The 22,922-nt window shown below is 48.6% G+C and overlaps 6 protein-coding genes across 6 annotated transcripts; 2 read left to right on the plus strand and 4 right to left on the minus strand.

Annotated features, from left to right (window-relative positions):
• Positions 1 to 77: 77 nt before the first annotated feature.
• N7481_012933 (uncharacterized protein) lies at positions 78 to 5,428 on the minus strand (the record flags this gene model as incomplete). Its single annotated transcript, XM_057272152.1, has 5 exons — positions 78 to 2,575; positions 2,641 to 4,609; positions 4,666 to 4,847; positions 4,919 to 5,242; positions 5,365 to 5,428. The coding sequence occupies 5 exons, from the start codon at positions 5,426 to 5,428 to the stop codon at positions 78 to 80; spliced, it is 5,037 nt and encodes a 1,678-aa protein (XP_057116340.1).
• Positions 5,429 to 9,940: 4,512 nt separating this feature from the next.
• On the minus strand, positions 9,941 to 12,116 carry N7481_012934 (integrase zinc binding domain-containing protein; the record flags this gene model as incomplete). Its single annotated transcript, XM_057272153.1, has 5 exons — positions 9,941 to 10,891; positions 10,966 to 10,993; positions 11,050 to 11,126; positions 11,277 to 11,897; positions 11,982 to 12,116. 5 exons carry the CDS (start codon positions 12,114 to 12,116, stop codon positions 9,941 to 9,943), a joined length of 1,812 nt encoding a protein of 603 aa, XP_057116341.1.
• A 5,367-nt stretch (positions 12,117 to 17,483) lies between these two features.
• N7481_012935 (uncharacterized protein) lies at positions 17,484 to 17,645 on the minus strand (the record flags this gene model as incomplete). The annotated part of the gene is made up of 1 exon (XM_057272154.1): positions 17,484 to 17,645. The coding sequence occupies one exon, from the start codon at positions 17,643 to 17,645 to the stop codon at positions 17,484 to 17,486; it is 162 nt and encodes a 53-aa protein (XP_057116342.1).
• A 1,182-nt stretch (positions 17,646 to 18,827) lies between these two features.
• N7481_012936 (biotin--[acetyl-CoA-carboxylase] ligase BPL1) lies at positions 18,828 to 21,084 on the minus strand (the record flags this gene model as incomplete). The annotated part of the gene is made up of 4 exons (XM_057272155.1): positions 18,828 to 19,336; positions 19,390 to 19,661; positions 19,712 to 20,263; positions 20,321 to 21,084. 4 exons carry the CDS (start codon positions 21,082 to 21,084, stop codon positions 18,828 to 18,830), a joined length of 2,097 nt encoding a protein of 698 aa, XP_057116343.1.
• A 130-nt stretch (positions 21,085 to 21,214) lies between these two features.
• Positions 21,215 to 21,711, plus strand: N7481_012937 (uncharacterized protein; the record flags this gene model as incomplete). Its single annotated transcript, XM_057272156.1, has 4 exons — positions 21,215 to 21,276; positions 21,336 to 21,367; positions 21,433 to 21,497; positions 21,643 to 21,711. 4 exons carry the CDS (start codon positions 21,215 to 21,217, stop codon positions 21,709 to 21,711), a joined length of 228 nt encoding a protein of 75 aa, XP_057116344.1.
• A 248-nt stretch (positions 21,712 to 21,959) lies between these two features.
• N7481_012938 (putative mitochondrial genome maintenance protein Mgm101) lies at positions 21,960 to 22,902 on the plus strand (the record flags this gene model as incomplete). The annotated part of the gene is made up of 2 exons (XM_057272157.1): positions 21,960 to 22,552; positions 22,632 to 22,902. 2 exons carry the CDS (start codon positions 21,960 to 21,962, stop codon positions 22,900 to 22,902), a joined length of 864 nt encoding a protein of 287 aa, XP_057116345.1.
• Between the last annotated feature and the right edge of the window lie 20 nt (positions 22,903 to 22,922).

The following is a 22,922-nucleotide window of genomic DNA, read 5'->3' on the forward strand; positions in this document are numbered from 1 at the left end:
TACATCCGTTACCGGTAGCGACAGGCGTAATAAACGCGCTTTTAGATAGTGATGGGGGATCAAGGAAAAGAAGAGTTTTAGAAGCAGTTGAGGGTGCTCTTCTTCTTTTTCTTGTTGAGGGCGTTCATCCGCTCTTCCAATTGGGCACGCGCGGCCTCGGCCTCTTTGCGGGCACTGCGCTCTTCTTCGACGGCCTGAAGGGAAAGACGAGCGGAGTTACGCTCCTTGCGAAGGGTGGACAGTTCATCCTCAAAACCCCAGGCCTTCTTCTTCCAGGCCTCGCAGTCGGTCTTGACCTTGCTGCTTTGAGCTTCCAGGTCACCAAGAGCTTCCTCGAGGGTAGCAGTAAGTTGCTTCTCGGCGTATAGGTGCTTCTCAATAGTACGGATGCGAGTTTCTTGGTCCTCAACGAGCTGGGCATTGACCAGCTCCCTGCTAGCATGGCGAGAACCGGGAGGTGAGACACTGCCAGAGGCAATAGAGGGAAGCGGAGGGAGAGGGATAGCTGGAGGAGGAGAGGGCAGGGACGCAGCAGATGAGCTCTTCCTAAGATTGGAAGTGAGGGAACTGCTTCGGTCGTGGGCACCATCCTGAGCTCCGCTGTTCTTGATTTGAAGCTCCAGCTGCTCGATTCGCACTTGGTAGGTCTCAATCTCCTTCTCAAGAACAACCACTCTAGCCTTGGTATCCTCCAGGACCTGATCACGCTCTTGCTGAATAACCGAGAGACGGTTGTGGTGTTGGTCAAAGCTGTTGGTAATCTGCTCCTCGAGTTCCTCGACCAAGCGAACGCTCTTCTCCTTCTCAAGAGTAATCTCATCGACTAGCGCCTCCTTCTTCTTGACCTGCTCGTCCTTTTGACGAAGAGTGTCCTCCAGTGTTGCAACCAAGAGAGCCAGCTCATTGACCTTGGCATCCTGGGTGGAGCTCTTCTTTGTCAACTCTTCAACATTTACAATGTCAATCTGCTTGCGAAGATCCTCATTGGTCTCCATCAACTCCGCGTATTTCTCAGAGAAATGTTGTTTCTGGGCCAGAACATCTTGGATCTGGTCTGCCATGTTCTCGGCAGTAACATCCGAGCTGAGCAGAGTTGAGACAGATCCGATAAGTTTGACCAATTCATCGCGCGAGTCAGCAATGTCCTTCTGCAAAACCGCCATTGACCTATCATGCTCGGCATCCTTCTCGGCGATGCGTGACTCATACTCAGCCAGAACCGCAGCCTTGGTTCGCTCCTCCAACTCTGCCAGTTCCGCGGCATGGGAGTTTTGCAAAGATTCCAGGTTAGATTTGTGGGTATCGATGACCGAGTTGTGGATAGAGATGTGCTCTTCAAGCTCCGCAACTCGGGCCTGCTGGGAGTCCGCCAAGCCGCTGTCGCTCTCCTTAGCTGCAGATAGTTGCTTTTGAGCGTCGGCGTGTGACTGCTCCAAGCCAGCAATAGTAGCGATCTGGGCGGTGATAGTGGATTGGTGCTGGTCGATGTCGTTCTTCAGCTTTTCCACAAGCTCTTGTTGCTTGGATCGTTCGGACTCAAGGGCCTGTGCAGCAGCTTCCTTGTTGGAAGAGCCATCCGTAGCAGCACGCTCAGAGCGCATTGCTTCTACAGAAGCCAGGGCAGTCTCAAGTTCGGCTAGAGTTGTCGAGAGCTGTGTCTCAGACGACTGGAGAGATGTCAGGGCATTTTGGTGCTTGCCCTTCCACTCGGAAAGTTCCCCTTCCAGAGCGTCAATCTTCTTGTCCTGTTCTTCGGCACCAGCATCCATGGCCTTAGTGGCAGACTCTTGGCTCTTCAGAAGGCCCTCAAGGGTCTCCATCTCGAACAACAGCTGCTTCTCGCGAGCTTCATGGGCTTGCTTGAGCTCGTTGATTTGGTTCTCTTGGGCAACGATTTGATCACGCAATTGGCTGACCATACCCATGTCCACTGAAGAACCTCCTTGCAAACTCGAGCGCTCTCGGGTCAGGCCAGAAATTATGGTGGACTTCATCTCCATTTCCTTCTTCACGCCCTGGTTTTCAGCTTCGAGTGACTGTAGTCGCTCCATGCGGGTGGCCAGTTCGTGCATGGTCGCATCCAGGTGAACCTCGAAGTTTTGTAGCGTCTCCGGCTTGCTGGAGAACTCTTCATTGGCAATGGTACGCAGCGATGTCAGAGAACGGTGAGCACGGTCCACGCCGGAGAGAAGATTTTGGCTTGTCATGCGGCGGATCATCTTGAAGCCAGGGGTGGTAGGGGAGCTTGTCTTAGCGCGTTGTGCCTCGGCCTCGGCCTTGAGTTTTTCAACAAGTAGAAGAATCTCCTCATGCTCAGTCTGGAGCTGGCCATACTTCTGAGTCATCAAATCTGTGCCCTCCTGATGCTCGGCAAGAACCTTGCGCATCCTGTCCAGGTCCTCAGCGTCGGATGGCGCGACGGTGGACGATGCCATCGGGGTGACTGGGGTCTCTGGGTTCTCAAGTCTCGAGTCATCAGATGATTCGCGCAATGCAGTCGATCCCTCGCCGAGGATAATTCCGAGGAGAGCGATTGCGAGAATGAATGTTGTGCTCCAGATTTGGCGTTCGGAGCCTTTACATCCTCTAAAAAAGAAACGGGGCGGAAGACCTCGTTCTGGACACTCGGGGCCGGGTGACGTGTTTCATCGCGCTTGTCCTGGCGCAGCGCAGCCAGTTCCTTCATGGCCTCTTCATACTTTGATTCAAGCAACTCATAGTCCCCAAGAGCGCCCTCATGGGAGAGGCGCAAGTCGAAAAGCTCCTGGGTAACAGTCTCGAGCTTGTCGGCAACAAACTGAGACTGGGCAGGGCTAGTAACAGGATCTTCACGTAGAGCCTCCGAGCGACGTGCCTCCAATTTGCTGGTGACATTCTCCAAGACTCTCAGGTCATCGCTGGTCTCACTGGCGGGCTGCTCAACTTCGGCCACCGATTCCTCGTCAACCTCAATGATCGGCTCGCCAAGATCCTCATCGGACTCGGGGATGGCCACTTCAACGGCTTCGTTCAGAACGTCCAGGGATGGGGTGTGTCGGTGGAATTGAGTCTTAGCCGGAACAGGAGCATAGGAAGAATTGACACCGTTAGGGGTTTCGGGCTGTTCATCAGGATTGTGATGGCGTGAATCAAGGTCCTGAAGCAGATTATCCAACTGCCCAAGGCCTCTTTGGCGCTGAATGACATGCTCAAGACGGATGACCTCGCGCTGCATCAGCTCCATGTCTTGGTCAGATTCGGCAAGGCGGTCCTCCAAAGTTGAGATGTATTCCTCGCAGCTAGTTTCATTTTCACGTGCGCGGCTGATTTCCTTGCGCAGCTCGGCCACGATAGCCGCATGTTTCTCCTCTCCGGTAGAGGCACCATCAAGCTTAGACTCCAGTTCATGGAGGTAGGTCTCAGTGCCTACCTCCCGATCTAAGAACTTCTGAATGCGAGACTGCAACTGTGCATTAACAGTCTCAACATAAGTACATTTAGTCTCTCGCTCAAGCAATGTACTCTCAGTAGTCGCTAGAGAGGATCGCGTGTCAGACAAGGAGGACTCGAGGGCTTGAATGGTTTTCTCGTATTCGAGAACGACCTGCTCCACAGACTCGGCGAAGGAGCGTGATCGCTGCATTCGCTCAATGGACATCTTTCCATCAACAGCGGTATCATCAGCCTCGCCGTTGGCGGCCTGGTTATCGTCGGCCAGGTGAGAAATCAGCTTGGTATGGCGCTGGCTGAGAGCATTGTAGCTCTCTTGGACATCGAGAAGTTGATTTTGCAGCTGAATCTCTCGCTCGTTCTTGCGGTCGCTGCGGTCAGTTGAGGTTGTGTCGCGGCGTTCTGATCCCTCTGAATTGCGAATTTGTTGTCGAAGGAATGCAACCTCGGCTTTCAAGCGTTCGATCAATGCATGTTTGTCCCCCTCATCAGCAATCTGTTGAATTCGGGGCTTGCTCTGGATAGCACGAGCGCGTTGGGCGTATGAAACAGTATTGAGAGTTTCGCTCAAGTGGAACTCAGCAGGGGTCACACAGGCGATCATATAGGTATAAGCGTTGCCCCCCAGTGAATCCTGGAGAAGACGGGTAAGTTTTGAGTCACGGTACGAAACGTGAGAGCCGGACTGGCGAGAAGAAAGCTGGGAAATGACTTTTCCGAGGGCCGCAAGACCAGCATTGATCGAGATACCCTCCTTTGCGCGCTCACCAGAGGCACCGGTGTTCTTCAAGCGCTCACTACCAGCCAGATCGACAAAATGGAGCTTGCTTTCAACAGTGACGGTGTCACCGCCTGAGAAGGAATCAACAGGCATAGACATGCGCTTTTCCTTCGGAGAAGAAGTCGCTTGCACACCACTAGACTTCCGCTGGACGAGATTCAAGCTAAAAACAGCATGCGAGCGGGAAGATTTGGCGTTGATGGCGGTGGAATCGGTTTGGCGAATGGTGGAGCCGAAGTTCAGAGCACCGATCAGATCATCAAAGCAATTGATATTGACTTGGTGAAGGCCTGTAAGAAGGATGCGCCCTTTGGTGTCTTCGCGAATTGAAACGTTGCTGCGGTCGCTGCTCCCAGTGGATTCAGGCAGAAGCAGATCGCGGAGATGTTCGTTATAGATCTGCAAACCGAGCATTAGAACATTCCCGAGGATGGTGGAGTATAATTTCTTCATACCTCGACATAAGTTGCCTTAAGCTGCCAGTTCTTCTCCAAGTTCAGTTTCCCAAAGCTAGCGGCGGAACTCATGGAGTATCTTTGAGGGGTCCGCAGACCAGTTGAACTTGACCCATTGCGGGTGTGTTTGGAGGGACCATCAAGCTTCTCGAACAAAGCTTGCGCAGCACGGGGAATAATACCTAGAGATTGTGCATAGTTAGTGCGCTGATTTTCTCGCTGTAGTATTATACATCATTCAAGTCAAACATACCCATTGATTCCGCTTGGCTTTGCTCAGTAGGGCCCGAGGTACCCATGGTATAGGATTTTCCGGCACCGGATTGACCGTAGGCAAGAAGGGAAACATTGTATCCCTGGACGAACGAGCTTACGCTGTCATTCAGATATTCCCAAACACCATCTTGGTCAACGGTTTCAGGGAATACGCGATCGAAAACGAAGAGCTTGCGGCCTTGCGGCACATCGACGGCCAAACTGGTCGGGGCCGTGACGTGAACCATAGAGCGTTGGAATCGTTGCGGAATCAATTCGTATCCGGGATCGGTGGGTTTCAGAGGAGGTCGCACTCGAACAGCTAAGATACCGGGAATGTTAGCGATTTATTCTCCGCGTACATTCCATTATTTCCATCCGTTGGGGGTGGGGACTATTCAATGCGATGCGCGCGCATCACACCTTGAAAAAGAGACCACGTACCGACTTTGACGGCAGTCTTGCCATCTTCGTCCGATGCCCGGCTTCCACCTTGTCGACTACTCATACTCATGCGACTATTGCTGCGCGGCGTACGCATCACCGCGCTGATGGGCCGCGGGGGGGTTCCCCGTTGGTGAGGCTGGCGGTGAGGCCGTCATCGCCCTTGTCGAAACCACGTTGCGTGGGGAGAAAAGGGGGAGAGGACTGTAGAAATTATCCGAGTGAAGGGTTTGCGATCATGAGGCGTGAACAAGATCAAGGTGTGGTCTAAATTGTGGAGGTCGCGATTGTTAGTAACCCCTTTTAATTTTTGGTGAGGGCCCGCGGTAATTGGGAAAGTCAATCGGTCGGGCAACGATAAAAGTGCAGGAGTTGCGGGCGCATTGAAACACGAGATTGAGGCGACGCACCTGAAGAGATCAGACAGTGTACCCCCCCAACACAATATCTTGAATAACCCCTGGAGGAGAAGGGGGATCAAGGGTGTAAAAGGCACAACGTCTGGAGAAGACCGTGCACGAACTAATCTGCAGGCGGTTTAGCCCCGATTAAGATGAAGGAGGATTCGGTGTGTTGCTCTGTTTTTTGGTGGAGACCAGGCAAGCGAGGCCTTGCAGATGCGGTCAGGGGCGACCAAGTAGACAAGTAGACAAGTAGACCAAGCTGGGCGTGGTAGTGGTAGTGTGTATTGTGGAAGTGAAGTTCCAGAGTGGTCAAGATAGCCAAGATAGTCAAGATCACAAAGAGTAGTCGTACCTTCCTCCTCCGCCGTACCTGCCGCAGTTCAACCATGGATTTCTTTCTTTTCTTTTCTTTCCCCGGCGGAGTACCACGTTGTCTTCTCCACTTCACCTCTTCTCGACCTATACAGAGTACTACTCCAGTTGACACATTGCCTTTTTAACTCTACTCCTGATCACTCCTACTGCCCATTGCCTACACCTTGTACACTCCGTACCGACCTCGGTCTAGCCTCAGGGGCTGTTCGTTTCAAATGCACGTTTAGGTTATCACCCTGATGGGGCTGCCCGGGATGAACCCCCCCAATTTCTACCTGTCCACGTTCGAGGGATTTTCGATCTTCTCATTTTAATTTGATTTGGCTCGGCTGCCCAGGCGCGCAGCCATCCGGACTTGGATTCTGTCGATCGCTTCCCTCTCTCTACTCTGATGGAGACTCGAAGTCAAGGAGACGGGCCAGTCAGACCAATACGGCAATTTCTCCTGTCATCTGGCTCCACCGTCCAGACCAAGCTCGACACGCAATGTGGGCGGCCCAGCTGAGCCGACCCGCCATTTCAATGGGGAGATTCATATCAGAGAAATTTCATGGAGAACGAGACCAAGACCAAGACCGGCGCCCAACAGGGTTTTTACGAGTAGAGTAGAGTAGCCTCTGCATAACGTACAGAGTACTCGTAGCAATGAGAGAGAGTCTTCCGTATTGCGTTTTGGTCGCTCTCAATTCCCTTGTCGATCTCTTAGCAGCCACTTCACCCTTCACATGGTCCATTCCCAAAATTGAGCGTACTCGTACTATGTACCACCCATTCCGATCCCATCAGCTCCAGACTGTTCGGCGCCATGCAAGCCTCGCCCGACGGGGCTCCCAGTCCAGACCAAGAAAGCTCGTACTAGTTCGAGGCTGGCTGGCGCATGATCGACAGGTTCGTGATTAAAAACGGCTGTCTCGACGCCGCCCCCGCGGGCATCATGAAACAACGATGCACGGAGTATGGATCCTGGAGCTTGGGTCAAATCAAACTCTAACCATATCCATGAGCCTTGTACATATGTATGCTCCAACTCTATCGGTCTCCTATTCGGCTTCTGTCAAACCATAGCGGTACCACGAGATGAAGGATCTAACGGCGTCCAACTTGGCTCCACCTCATTATCAGCTAACATCCACAAAAACATCTGACCATCCGTGCTTCGTTTTATGGTGGCATAAGCAGATATTCCCGCACACTCGGCACCATATTAAACCTTGTCCATGGACCTGATACTAATGTTGCCTGCCATCGATGTCTAACCATCCATTGGAGAACCGTGTAGAAGAGAAGGCCTTCAAAGATACTCGTACTCGTACTCACAGCCAGTCCTCACAGCATAAAGAATCACGGCGGTCATAATCTAACGTCTCAGTTACTCCGTAGGCGTTCGTGCGGACACTGGCCGGCAAGACCGGATCCTCGCCGCTCCGCAATGACCAGCGGCCCGCCGATTCTCAGCTCGGGAAGAAAGCTGGCCTCGAACCGTGGTGTTTCAGATGCCGAATATCATCCATTTAGTTCCATATAAAATTCTCGATCGCGGCAGTCTAGTCCCTGCCATGCCCTGGCGCAACCAAGTTCTCTTGTCAAGGGACCCACTTTGGCAGGTTGACACGCGGTTGGCATTTGACGTCAACCGTTGGATGCAAGCGGGTGAGCATCCTAAATAGGTGGTTTGTTTGTTTGTTTACCATGAAGAGGCAGTTTCTGTATGGGTATCGGGGAATAGATATATTGACCAATATGGGAGGATATAGAGAAGTATAGACTCTCGGGGTGCTTGTCGAGAATGCATTGGCATTGCATTAGCAAACTTTGAAACTCTCGGCCTCCTACGTCGACCAGTATATAAGTTCGTTTTAATCGCATCGTCAACATGATATTCATAGTGATGAGAGTGCAGGAAAATGGCCAGAGATATACTAGTATTAGTAGAGACTTCAAAGATAAGTCACATTGCGGCCTTGTGGCCTGAATTTTCAGCCAACCTTGGAACTGAACCGCCACCACTGCATACTAAGAACATAACCGCACCTCGGGACATTTAGATCTCTAGATTTATGGCCCTATATCATATGCAGAAACAGTCATGCGCAGGCACTAACAATATCCAAGCTGACCTTCGGCCCATGAGCCGACTAGCCCCCGGGTCGCCGCCACAATGATTTCCAAGAACGCCCCCACCAAATATAGTTCAGCAACCGATGCGACCCATCAGGCAAAGGCGCATATAAATGCGCCCCTTCCAAGCCCAATCCACTCTTGCGCCCCCTCGCAATTCTTCATGCCCGATGCCACTGCTAATGCGTCATCCTACTACTCATGTGGGCTGGAGCAAGGTTGGATCAAGGCCGGACTCCGAAGCAAGGGGGAGCGCCGTTAGCTTTTGTGATGCACCCGAATTATCGGGATTACCGGCTTGAAGATATCCCTAGACGATGAACCTTAACTCTATCACTCGGCTATAATCACCTGCAAGGTATTACTGCCAGTGCCAGGCAGGTCTTGGAAGAAGTTCCGAGGCATGTAATAGAGACAAGAAGGGAGTCGTGAACCTGACGGGAATTATATCCTTGAATAATGAGAATGAGCAGATTATTCGAGATGTGAGGGACTCGAAAGCGCTGCTGGTATATTGAACACTCAGGCTATCGCAACCAATGGAGTCACCACTGGCAGTGCGCATCCAACTTCGCTAAGTTAATTCATAGCCTATGATTACAGGCCTAGAGCTAGGGCTTTTGCAGTCCTACTGGTGAACGTGGTCGTCGTCGAAAAAGAATATTATTCGATTGTCGTCTCATCTTCATGCCTCAATAACTGATCCAAGGACCTGACCTCATTGTGAGAAGACATTTTTATTATAGATATTAAATCTTAACACACATATCATCTATTCTCTCATGAAGCTCCACCTTGTCTAGCAGCTTCAGAACACCGTGACACACTATCGGGGTATCTTGCCTGTAAGTTACTCCGATACCAGTAGTGCTCAAGTCTGTGCTTTCAGTGTTTTGCCATACAGCCCTCTGATGTTACTATTGCCTAGTAGATGGTAGTATTATCCAAGTTAGAAAGCTGCTCCGATAAATTATTGGAACCTTCCTTGTCCTCAATACTACTATAGGGTCCACGGGTGTTCCCAAGTTCTAGCCCGAGATATGTGTACTACTAGTTCTAGAAGTAGTTATGATATACTAGTACGACTTCTCGAAACCGTCCACTGGCAGTCCAGTAAGGCTAGTAAAGACATGGGTTCAATTGTAAAAATTTGCGTTCTTTACAAAGCCGAATTTGCTATACCGAGATCCCATTAATAGTTAAATAGAAAGCCCCTCATGCTCATGACGTTCAAGTTCTAGCAGGTATTCCTCTGCGTCCTTGCGCGTGATACACTCTTGCCTTTTAGTTGACGACAGTGCCTTTCGTAACAGGTTCTATAGCTGGTTTAGCTCGATACCGAACATTAGCCTGTGTAGGGTATATCCTGTAGAGATATTGACCGAGCTGTTCAACGCGGCCTATATCGGTGGTAATACTTGGTCCCACTGTCCGTCCGGATTCATGATACACCAATGTCGGATCCACAACTGCGCTGTCATATTGGTACGCTCTGACTGTTCGTCAGTCTGAGGATGGTACGCGGCGGAGTAGCGTAATTTAGAACCTAGCGACTCGAAAAAGCGACGCCAGAATCCCTGCACGAAGAGCGGGTCTCTGTCCGAAATCCAGATCACTGGGATACCCCAGTCACCCGTTTCTAGCCGTGCCAGAATTCGGTCCGCCCACTGCCAACCCTTCTACGTCGACTTGCCGGGTTCTGCTGTGACCCTCTTGGTGAATTTGTAGGTAATAGTTGTCATTGCGTCAAATCCGGTCGTTGTCAGTGGAAGTCCGACTACAAAGTCGATTGTCACTGTGTGGAAGGGGATTGGTGGCGAGAGAATAGGGTTGAGCGTTCCGTAAGGTAGGTGGCGTTGGATATTATTCTTACGACATTGGCCGCAAGTTGCTATGTGCCGCTTGAGCTTGCTGTGTCCCTTGTATACGACCAGTCCGTGTATCCTTGTCCAGCATCTGTCCAGCCCCTGGTGTCCCTGTTCGTCATGGACCATCTCGAAAACCTTAGTTGCCACGACATCAGGTATGTATAGCCACTGATCATTATCTTCCTGTTGTACTGAGTACAAGAGGCTATCTCGTATAACGTAGGGGAGCTTCGTACCATCGGCCGGGGTCTCCTCGATGCGTTGTATCTCAGCGATAACCATTGACCATCTTGGGTCATCCGGGTACGCTGCTTTCAGACGGGTTTGAAAGTCGTCGCTTATCTCAACAGTAGATGTAACGAACACCATTGTATCTGCATCAATGTCAGCGAAATAGGTATGCAACGCATCTAAGTCATTATCATCCGTAGTTGGGTCAGTGGCCGGCAGGCGTAACAGACCGTCTGCAATCTTGTTTGTCAATCCTGCGCGATGGTACACACGGATATGGAATTGCTGTAAGTATTGTGATCCTCGGACCAGACGCAGATTAAGCCTGTCCGGTGATGCTGTCGATAGTGATGTTGCGAGGTAGATTAACGCGATGTGGTCAGTATAGAAGATGGGAGGTGCTTCAGCAGCTTCGATCCACGCTCGTAATTTACGCACCGTCCACACCATACAAGAGAACTCAAGCTCTGTGCTGTAATAGTTCTTCTCCGCTGGCGTAAGCACTCGGCTTAGGAAGATTGGGGGGGCGGGCTTCAGACGAGCGATTCAATTAAAATTCTTAGCTAAAGATACTGAAGATACAGAAAAGGGTTAACGACTCTTACGGAATGTATAGGCCCTGGGCGCTTTAACCTGAAGTACATGTGAAATTTTAAAGGGGGATTATTTGCCCTTGCATGTCGACATACTCACTCGCAGTTATCTCGCCCCAGAATTGTTCTGGAATCTCTTGGCCCTTTGCAATAATGACACTCCTAGGTGTCAGCTGAATGTTCAGTCGATTAATACATGAACTTTGGCCGAAAATAATCCCAACAAATCCATTAGGCAGATGGGATGCTGGTATGATCGAGACTACAGTTATATTGATAATAGGGCGATTTGAGAGAGCGACACGAGCTTCAACTTGACATACCACGCCATTGCTTGACCGATACGGATCATGGATCGGGTCCCGCAGATACTGCCGGAAATTGTCTGGTAACAGTTCCTCTGCTACCGTGGTGTAGCTCGCCCCCGTATCGAAAATCATTTGTGCCTCGACCTCGCACGTAGCATCACCAATGTCTCCATCTAGTGCCTGTAGAGAAAAGGCGCCACGCACGGTAGGAATGTGGCTGTCTGTTAAGTTGGCTTGCAGTCGTAAGAAGGGCTCGCGAAAGTCTTCCCGTGCGATTTGGCGGGCCATGTTGCGGAGGAGCTGACGAGTCTCTTCCGTCGGAGGCCGTTGGCGCGGTAAAGACTGAAGGTCGATGCTCGACTTGATAGGGAGGCCGACACCCCGTTCTAGTGGCGAGTCAGACGGCGGGGATTTTTGAGCTTCTTGCCGGAGTTGTCGTCGTTGACTTCCGGGTCCCGGGGGAAATACGAGGAACTCTTCATCGAGGTTCCCCAGTGACGCTTCGACGGCCTTGATGGCCTCTCGCCAAGTTGTTCGGAACGGGATAGTTGTTTGGATGTTAAGGCGCGATCGGTTCATTGCCACGGCGATTTCGCGGAGGAGGTCTTGGGGGGGGGAGCGTGACGTCTGATTGCACTTCCATCGTGTTTGTTTGAGTTGAAATTCTGATGGGGTTTCATGAGTAGCTCTCAGGCTGGTTAAGGACTCGGGGCATCTTACCGCTTGATGACTCCGTTCGGGAGATTTTCTTGGATTTGCTGCGGCTTCTCGGCTTCGGCGAGGAGACGACGTCGTTTTCTTCTCGACTGCGATAGCCGCAGCCCCGTATAACTGGCGTCTTTTACCGACTTTCATGGTGAGCTGACGTCAGATGTTTGGCCTGCGAGGGGAAACAACGTAGAGCAATGCATACCTGTGGTGGAGATCTTGCTAAAAAGTACATACAGTCACCGAATCTGATAAAAAGGAAGTCGCAATCGACTCCCGGAATGGGTCACGTGCTTGTTATCGTTCTAGTCACGTGCATCCAATGTGGGTTTTGCTACGGCCGCTTTGCACAAAGCGAATTGCGAGTTAATTGTGTGTCCGCATTGACCCCCAGTCTTGCATGGTGCCCGACGTAGATTGTCCTACAGATGTATATCGACATAATATCAGCCAGCTGACAGCTATACAACCAAGGCTTGTGATGTTAAGGCAGATCTGACAGTCATATTTTGTCCGTGACCAAGGCTAAATCTTACGCCTCAAGATTTGCTTGTGAGATCCCGGAGGTTTAAATAAACATGTTCTGCTATATGAGTAAGGGCACTGGTACTTATATATAAAGTGGTCAAACATAGCAGAACAGGTCCGGTTCGGGATAAACCAAGATTAATACAGATAGGCAGGGTCGATGTAACCCCTATGGGGGATCTACTGTCTGAAAGACCAGTGTGGAAGAAGATGATCCTATTCTCCCCTCTCCCTAAGGGAGAGATATCTGACTAGTCATGTGTACGGGTAGCTAAGCTATGACAATACCCCCCCCTAATCAATCTCGTGGCATCCTCGCCATCGCTGTAGTCCTGTCCTTCTCTCATAGTCCTTGTCTTCCGGCCCACTCCGTCGCCAGCCTTGCTACTTCTCTCTGCTCCTTCAGTATCTGCTCTCCGGTGCGCGCCATCTCTTGGCTTACGTTGAGTTCAGATATCTCCTGAGCGGTTGCGAGGAGGAAATATACTTGATGGGAGCGTCTGAGAATGTCGATGGGTAACCTGTCTCTCGTGTGCTTATATGTATCCTGAAGGTCTCTGAAACGTTTGTCGTTATTGTCCAGATCCTGGTTGCCAAATATACTCGCTATCTTGTTGTCTAGGTCTCTGATTGGATGTTTTCTGGTGGAAATTTCGGTCTCGGTTGTCCTGGTCTTCTTTGCTTTAGTAGTCTGTTTGGCGGCGGATGTAGGAGATTCCTTAAAAAACTCTTCGAAGGTAAGCTTACTTAGGGGCAGGGGTAAAAACCTTGTAGATCTCTCGGCCTTAGGCTTCTTTGTCTTTGGTGTCCTGGCTGTCTGTGGCGATTGAGGGTGCTTGGTTGCTTGAGCTTCTGATTAAGAGTGCTTGGTCGCTCGAGCTTCTGATTAAGAGTTATTATTGTCTTCGGACGGGGCTCTAGTCCTTTGGGCCTAGATAGAACTTTCTAGGTTTGCTGTAGTAAGTCCTAGGATTACTGGTTTGTCCTAGATATCTTCCTTGGTCCTAATAGTATAGGGTTAGACAGAATATCTGGTATAGTTTATAAAAATACCTTACAACTCCTTCCCTTAAGTAACTAGGTAATAATACTTTATCTTCTGGGTTATAAAGCATCTTGTATTGTAACCCTTATATTCAGAGATCAGAGTTAGGCCTAACTTATCGTTATATATAATAATATAGAATATAGAATAGTTATCTGTTATTTTAATTTTTTTATCCCCTTATATTGGTTTGTCTGCCTATACTGTCCGGATAGTACCTCTATAGTGCTTAATATAGCGGTAATCTGCTATAATAATTCCTAGCTATACAAAGGGACCAAAATAATTTTTCTCACTCCTGTCTACTTTTGGGCTCTATAGACACTAAGGATATTAGTTATTATTATCTATAAGGATAACTCCTTGATAGATAGAGATCTAGGGTATACTGAATGTAATGGTTACTAAGTTGTCAGGCTAGAGACCTGTGACTAGGCAAGGATATCGGACGGTAGAGATCAGATTGGGCAGTCGATACAGAGACTGATTCTTGAGAAGATCAAGAATCCAGAATACTTGTGGGATCTTAAATACATTAGGGTTCGGGTGGATATCGATATGCAGGTGACTCAAAGGGGATTCGTCCATGAATCGGCCTCGAAAGTCCGGGGTATCGTATACTTCGAATCCCGTGACACTGAATACCTATATTACTAGGCCCGGACCTCTGTTCGGCTAATCCGGTCTAAGATTTCTGTTACTGTTAAAGTCTATAGGCTAGAGGGTCTTAAGTTCCCGGACGCTATATCTTAGTATAATATACAAAACTATCTTATCCGTAATTTATATAAAAGGAGGGGGAAGAGCTCTCTCCTACTTATTGTTCTAGTAAACAAAACTTAGCGGCTCTATCTAAACTAATATTTAGGCGGCTGTCGGACGGTCTTTTATATCTTAGTAATACTGTAATACTATAGCTCTTTCCTCTGTTTATTTACAGTAGTAATACTAAGCTGTTCATAATATCTACTGAGCTTATTTATCCCAGTATAATTATATCCCTAGTACTTTCCGTATTATCTGGCTCTCTTCCGGGGTATAGAAGTAATCCTGATTACTAGAGTAGCTTATAATATCCTTTGCCTAGACTAAAGCTAGTATATCCGAAGGTTTAAGAAACTAGCCATCCTATATATCTAAGCCTAAGTCCGAATTTACTATCTTCTTAGGGTCAGACACTGACTATAATATATTCTCTATATTTATTAACTTACTTAGGTTTGCTTTGCTTCTAGATATCACTATATATTTAGGTTATATAAGGGATTAGCGGAAATAGACTAAGGATAGGTTGGTAGTTAACTGTTAACAACTAATAGGGAAGTTAAGGATAGTAGGTTAATAGAAAGTATGTTAGGGATAGTAGGTTAATAGAAAGTAAGAGAAGTAAGAGGGTTGCTAATAGTCAGCCGTTATGAGCTTTCAGATATTACAGTTCAGTTCAGACTTGTCTACATCTGACAGTCTTTAAACTCTTGGATTACTTCTTTGTAGCTGACTGACTGTGTCCTCTATATATACCCACTAGTCCTCGCGGCTAGACTAGCCCTTCTATTAGATCAGGTACTTCGTTATCGAGGCTTACGTCCTGTTATGCTGTAGGCAACCTAGGGCGCTGACTACCTTCTTATCCAGGATATATTCAACGTTGTAACGGTTACTGTCATCCAGGAAATAAGGATCAATAGTCAGTAGGTATACCTTATCTGTTTGCCGGTGCTAGTTATCCTCTGACTAGGGGCATTTCTCTAGGAAGGAGACGCTAAATACTAGATAGACCTACAACCAGTGACTATAGTCAGGTAGTTATAAGCAGTATACAAGGGGTCTGACTCACTTAACTATTTTAAAGCAGCCAGCATACTTTTGACTTAGTTTCGCTAGGATATTTGTCACGGGATTCGAAGTATACGATACCCCGGACTTTCGAGGCCGATTCATGGACGAATCCCCTTTGAGTCACCTGCATATCGATATCCACCCGAACCCTAATGTATTTAAGATCCCACAAGTATTCTGGATTCTTGATCTTCTCAAGAATCAGTCTCTGTATCGACTGCCCAATCTGATCTCTACCGTCCGATATCCTTGCCTAGTCACAGGTCTCTAGCCTGACAACTTAGTAACCATTACAATATTCTTGTTTACTACAATATTGTATATATCCCTAAGTTTGATATAAATCTATTCACTAACCTCAAAAACTACCTTTTAGTGTTGTTAGTTATAGTGGTCCTTTATATATATTACTGTAAATAATAAAGTTTATTCTATATCTGCTCTCTTTGTGAAGAAACAGTTAGTAACATCTGATAGAGCTTAGGGGTATAGAGACTATAGCTATTATAGGTTAATACTGAATAGAAGACGATAGGGGCTGTATCCTGTCAATACGCTTACTGCTAAGTTTATGCCAGCTTATATATAAGGCAGGGCTATATCCTATCGGTAGCTCTCGCTGCAGTAGATAGCGACCTAGTGCTAAAGAGCAATCTTAACCTGCTGATTTATTCTCTCAGACTGTCTGTTAGTCTGTATATAGTAGGATATAGAGTATAGTAGTCAGATAAGTAGGATATAGAAAATAGCTATCTACAATCCTTAGACAAAACGAGGGTTATAATTACTAATGATAGCTGTAGATAGGCCCTAGTCTACAGTCTAGAAGAAGATCAACAAAGGAAGCGCCTAGTCTTCTGTAGACTAGTCCAGTCGTCCTAGTATAAGACCGACCCTTTTTGTAAATTTGTCTATCACTGACATAAATGCGTCAAAACCTGTCAGTGTTTCAGGTAGGCTGGTTACCAGGTCAATGGTAATAGTGTGAAAAGAGATAGGGTGCGGGATAATCGGTTATAAAGAACCGTAAGGTCAGTGGCGTAGTGTGAGGATGCTCAGATACTCACAGAGATTAACGTACGGCGTAGCATACGAAGCAAAGGAAGCAGTAGCGGTTCGACGAAAGTAATAGCTTGAGGAGAATAAGAAGGAAGCTAGGATGGAAGGCTAGGTATACAGGTGTATGGCGTGGATGCCTAGAGTGGTGCCGTAGGCATGAGGCATCCACGAATGGTAACAACACCAGTTCGTTACACACTATATCTGATCTAACCCTTGTTCACTGATAAAGCGAGTACTTTATGCCTATGAAGACCCTGATGCATTTGAAAACTTAGAGGATGAAGTAAATAAGTGAGTTATAATTTATGTTATCGATTTATCTTCTTATATATAGGTACTGATCTTGATGAATTAGGATCATCAAAGAAGCTACTAGTGAAGATGTCTGGCTTATGTTGCCAAATACCTATCCCCCTAAGGGTGTTACTCCGTGAGTATTTGATAAATTATAAGATATTACATCAGTGATTAATTGAACTTTGCAGACTCCTAAGTGAGGAGACTATTGAAGTGTTGAAGACCAAGGGTGGTATTTACGTTCAAGAATTGGATGATGATTAGGGTCATATCTTGTTGGAAACTGGCTCTTATATAAGGAATACTTAGAGAGCTGCTTAGAGGCGTGTTTAGATCTACTTAGTGAGCAAAAGCGGCGCTCACTGAGCACTAAAACAGAAAGGGAAAGCCAAGACCTTATAAGGGAAATCCGGTATGCAGGTAGTTATTTTCGGATAGTAAATATTTTAGTAGCTAAGATGACTACCTGACGACTTGGAGTCTTTGACCCACTTCATACTTGAAACCTCGGTGCGCATTGAATAAGATATGATTTTTGTACAAAGCTTTAGATAAAAAGCAGGCAAATATTTGACATGAATTCGAACAGACTTTACCCATTATTGACCATTCCCTTTTCTTTCCAACCCGCAGATTCATCGGGTATATCCCCAGATAGAGAAGCTAAACTGCTCCCCAAGCCTTTTCATAATTGAAATTCCGTATTCAAGTCGACAGAGGCATGTATTCTAGCCCTTTTGGACTTATTTCTGGCCCTTGCAGGCAGCGTTGTCAGCAGCGCACTGAGCCTCGTTGGGGTCACCGGAGCTGCGGCAGGTGTCGAACTTGTTCTGGCACTGGGTGTTGGTGGTAGCCAGAGCGAGGGCAGCGAAGGCCACGGTGAAGAGGGTGGTGATGCGGACCATTTTGGCTGAGTCGTGGAAGTGTTTGAGAGGAATTGAAGAGAGAAGAAGGATTGAATGATTTGTTCGATTCTCTTTTCCACCAGGATATGGTCCCCTTTTATCTCCTCAGATATCCAGATTTTCCAACATGAGGTACTATCGTACTCTGTGCTAAGCGGTCAGTTGAAGATACGTCGATACGTTGACCATGTGGACCGCCGGACTGTTGGGAGATCGTCCGAAACAGTGTCTTTGGAGAACAAGGCAGTCTAGCGGTGGGCGAAATTGTAGCTAGTCTGAGGAGATCGTCTGAAACACTATCCATTGGAGGAATGGCTTGGACGAAAACAAGCTGGGCATTTAGAGATTTGGCTTGTGGGTCTAAGCTGGACTAAATGTCTTGGTTCAAGATCCGCCGGGGAACCCAGGAGTAACATCACACACCTGGGTACCTAGAGGAGGGTAGCCTAATTCTTGCCAAAAGGTGAGTGTGGTTCTCAAAAAATGAGTCGGCCGAGGGATTTGGTATATAACATGCCTTAGATGGAATTTAACTACCGCAAAACGTACAGGGTGAGCGGAGGAAACAATCAATAATTCGGGTCTGGCTTGATTACCCACTAGTGACGATCAGCGCCCCTTTTTAGAACAGGCATTCGGAAGACATTCGGGACGGAAATAGTGGAGTCTCGGAACCGCAGAGAAGCATTTTGGAGTACTCGTATGGAGAACATCATATGACGACGCAGAAGTTGTCTGGCAGGGCGCGGTGAAGGAGAACTAAGCCTCGCTCTCACAGACACACGGAGTCCGGATACGGAGGACGGAGTGCAGTATCAAATAATATAGCGGATTGTGGGCCTTTCCGATACTTCATGGCCAATGTTTTCGCAAAAGCCCAATTTCGAGGATGACTTGCAAACCCAAATTATCCTGTGGGGAAACTTGAAAGCCCACGGGGTACCCGGTCGTTGAGTTCCATTAGCCCTCAACGGGCTTCAATGGTTAAACCCTCGTGGATGCATCGTAATATGCATATGCATATGCAATTCACTCAGGATAACGTTGGAGATTTACATGTATTTCTAGCTCTATCCAATGAACAAATATATGTACCGCCAAATAGTCGGTAAAGCCTGGGCAATCAAATGGAAAGGTAAATCCCAACCACCCTGGGTAATATCACCGACTAGCGAGATATTTTCAGATCTTCCGTTTGACGAGGCCCTTGAAGAAGTCAAAGCTGTTACTGTCGCTCTGTAACTGCCAGACTCGTCCTGTTGGTCGGTCATTCCACCCCAGCTCCTCTGCAAGCAGCAAACCATAATCTCGGGTAATTCCCTGAATGCGGGCACGAGCACCGCCCTCCTCCTCAAGAGTGACAATCTGATGCATGTGGAGCCAGTCGTCGTAATACAGCTCCTCCATGCCACGGTCAAATCCAGTCCGGAGGAAGCGGGTATAGAGATCTTCAAAGGTTGTCAAAATGCGTGCAAGTAGTTTTTCGAGTGTGATAGGGCATGCAGCGGCAGCCCCAGGCGAAGCGTATTTGGCGGCGAGGGCCGTGAGAGCAGTGGTGGGAGAAGCATTTGCGGCGTTGATGCCAATCCCAACAACAGATATGTATTCGTTTGACATGAAGTGGGAGTTGACAAGGATGCCGCAAATCTTAGTGTATCGTTTCTGTTCGGGGTCCTCCGGATCAAGAGCGTCTGCAAAGTTCATCAGAATTTGGAAAGATAGTTTAGCAGAAGTCGACACTTACAAACGTCATTCGGCCACTTCATTTTGATGGGCAGCTTCTCATAGCCCTTGGCATAACTCTTGATACCTTTCACTACAGCCATGGCTGATAGATACTGGATGAACACTACAGGTGCAGATTGAATCTTTTCCATCGGATGCTTCACCACTGTCGAGAAAAGCAATGATCCAGCTGGAGAGATCCAAACATGGGATCCGCGTCCTCGTCCAGCAACTTGGACCGTCGCAGTGGCGGTGAAGCCCTGTGGTAGAAGACGCAAAAGTTTTGTGTTTCTAGAAAATGTTAACGACTCTCAAAGACAGATTATTGCCAAACCACCTACTTTTCGAGGATTGTGTTGGTGCTTGTCACAACCTCGCCATACATGAGGTTTGACCCGAATTCCGATGCACCTCCCCGAGACTCGGACTGATATTGGCGAAGGTTTGAGTAAAATGCATGGTGGTTGAAGTAAGGGGTAAGCTTCGAAGATGGTAGCTCATCGTGAATCACGAGTCGCTTGGTAACGGTCTGGTAATCAACAATGCCGTCGCCATCAGTGGGGAGTGCCTCCTCCAGATCGCTCAGTTTCCAGGCACCCGGACGCTCAATTCGGAATGTATCGTTCTCATCTTTTAGATATTCGTTGTCATTTTCGTTTGTTAGCGATGGGGCCAGCGATGACAATATTTCCAACGTCACCTCGGCATCTAAACCAGAAACGTGCAAGGATGATAGAGAAGGCACTGAGGTGTCTTGTGCAACTTGCAGGCCAAGCTTGAGCAGGCAAGCTTTCAAAAACTCCGTACGTTCCTTATCATCAGCAGCAATGGCATCCACAACATCTTTATAGCCAGGCCCGCCTTCATTTGGATTGAGATTGACTGCGGCGAATCTAGAAAAGCGGGTTAGCCAATGATACTCCATTGACGATAATGATCTAGTCGCATACTCCGGGTGAGGTCCTGTCAAAATAGCCGCACCATCCCCAACCTTACAGTATACAACAGCAGCTGCGCCTTCTCCGGGGTCAACATTGAGCTTTTCGGAGTAATTGGCTAGCACCTCTACCCCTTGATCCTTGAACTTCGGCGCATCCACAAAGACTCCGCCGCCATTGTAGTATGATCTGAAATTGGTAGGTGCTGTGCCAACACTCAATGCCTCCTTTGAAACATCCAGTCCAGCCGCCCTGGCACCATTTTCGCTATGATAAACGAAGCCCGGGAACGCCCCGCCACGACAAGTGCCAGGGTAGAATGCCAATTCACGCTCTCCAATGACTTCCATTGTCTTATCCCCGACCTCGAACTCGCATTTTTGGCAACCATAGTAGCCACCCGCGCACAAGCCCAAGTAGCGGCCCCCGCGACGCACGAACTGTGTGATGCGCCGGTTCCCCGCACCATTGAGCGTGCGGCCGTAGCCTAGATCTGCGCCGCCGGGGATTACCAAGAGAGCGCAAGTTGCTGTCCATGGCTCGTTGAGAAGCATCTCCCCCGTGACTGGAGTGACTGCATAGTGGGAAGCGAGTAAGCGGCGTAGGGTGTAGACGCAGTGACGGACTGAGTCAACGGTCGTTCCGGTTCCTATTGTACCGCTGTCGGTGAGCAAGCGGCTGAGTTGATGGGCTGAGTAATTGAGCGCACCGGAATAGACCAAGACATTGAGTCTCTTAGCAGTCAGATTGGCATTATTGCCTGTTGGCGCGGCCATTATTGATTGCCGATGATTGTTGGGAATTGGAGAATTGCGGGCTCGGACGATAAGATAGCCATGAGATCTCCGATGCCAACCGCCTTGCGGACTGAGATTCCTCATCTTCCACCATCTCATACTTCCAACCATGTCAAACAACGCAGATCAACCTCATACCGAAGTGGATGATGATGACGAGCCCGATGAATGGTAATTTACTTCCCAATGGTCTGTCGCGCAGCGGAACGGTGCTTACCACGCAACAACAGGGACAAGCGCATCTTCAGCACTGGCTGCCACGGTGAGTTATTTTATGCATTCAACTTGGTCTATAAATCATACACTGAATGGGGCTTTTGAAAATAGCCGAACAAGATAAGATGAACGACTGCTACTTTGCCAAGAAAGATTGGCGTGAGTGCAAAGAAGAGGTGAGCTAAAACCCGTCATATAAGGCCTTTTATGGTCTCTTCTATACTACCTGATATGCTCCCATCTGGGCCAACTGCTATTGCCTCTGGTTAAATAATTTATATCACCTCGCTTCTATATCTTAATTACTAACATTGATTGCAGATGGAAGCCTTCCGCGAATGCTGGAAGCAGAATGGCAACGACCAGCGAACGGAGACCAAGGACGCATGAGATGCAGCAAATGGCACTCAGATCTGTCTACCTATGAACCAATTTATCTAGCACACTCAATGTACAATACCATCTCATCTCCCAGATTCCCAACGCCCACTTGTACCAGTAGTAGCAGCCACTTTCTCGCCTTCATAAAGCTATCACGTGATCGTCCGATATCAGTCAACAGCGTCGGGGGCAGCTCCATCACAGCATCCCACTGCTCGCTAACCTTCAAGAACCCCCTCACCCTACCTCAACCCACCATGTCAGCTTTACGTTGCCGTCCCTGGAGGGCATTGGAGTCTCTCCAGCATGTGACACCCTCATCGCGAACAGGCATCACCTCGCGCCAACTCCGCAACCAAATGACCGCGCGCGCAATCAGCTCCAGTGCACCCCGAGTCCAGAACAGCTCCAGCAACACCACTACAGCCGCCACACCCCAATCAACCACTACTTCAACCTCGCAGCCTTCTTCCCAAGCTCCCCCTCCTCCTCGATTCACCGCGCCAACCCCCAACAGACCCACAACGGATAACATCTCGAAAAGCGGACTCTCAGACAAACCCCTCGAGCTCGAGTCCGCACCAGAAGAGAAGATAGACTGGACCCGCTCCTTCCACGGCCTATCCGCCGAACCATTCCCCAAAGAAGCAGCCGACATCCTCCTCGCCGAGACAGACCCCGAAGAAGTCGAGATCAAGCCCGATGGAATCCTCTACCTACCCGAAATCAAGTACCGACGCATTCTAAACCGCGCCTTTGGACCCGGTGGCTGGGGTCTTGTACCTCGGAGCGAGAGTATCGTTACGCCTAGGGCAGTGACGAGAGAATACGCTCTTGTCTGTAATGGACGGTAAGCAATAAGCAATTAATCCCGAGGTGTCCCTCCCTCCCTACCATACATGGGTAAGCTAATGAATGAATGATGTTAGCCTCGTCTCCGTTGCTCGCGGCGAACAAGACTATTTCTCACCTGATGGTATTCCCACCGCGACAGAGGGCTGTCGATCCAATGCCCTTGTGCGCTGCTGTAAGGATCTCGGCATCGCTAGCGAGCTCTGGGATCCGCGGTGGATCCGCAAGTACAAGGCGCAGCATGTGCGGGAAGTTTTCGTTGAGCACATTGTTAACAAGAAGAAGTCGAAGATTTGGGTTAGGAAGGGTGATCCTGTCTCGTATCCTTGGAAGGAGTCTGGCAGATAGAGGGAAGAGATTCCGAGTAG

Source organism: Penicillium waksmanii, assembly GCF_028829765.1.
Source record: "Penicillium waksmanii strain IBT 27052 chromosome Unknown utg000010l:1.0-3698451.0:1.0-3701458.0, whole genome shotgun sequence".
Classification (NCBI taxonomy): domain Eukaryota; kingdom Fungi; phylum Ascomycota; class Eurotiomycetes; order Eurotiales; family Aspergillaceae; genus Penicillium; species Penicillium waksmanii.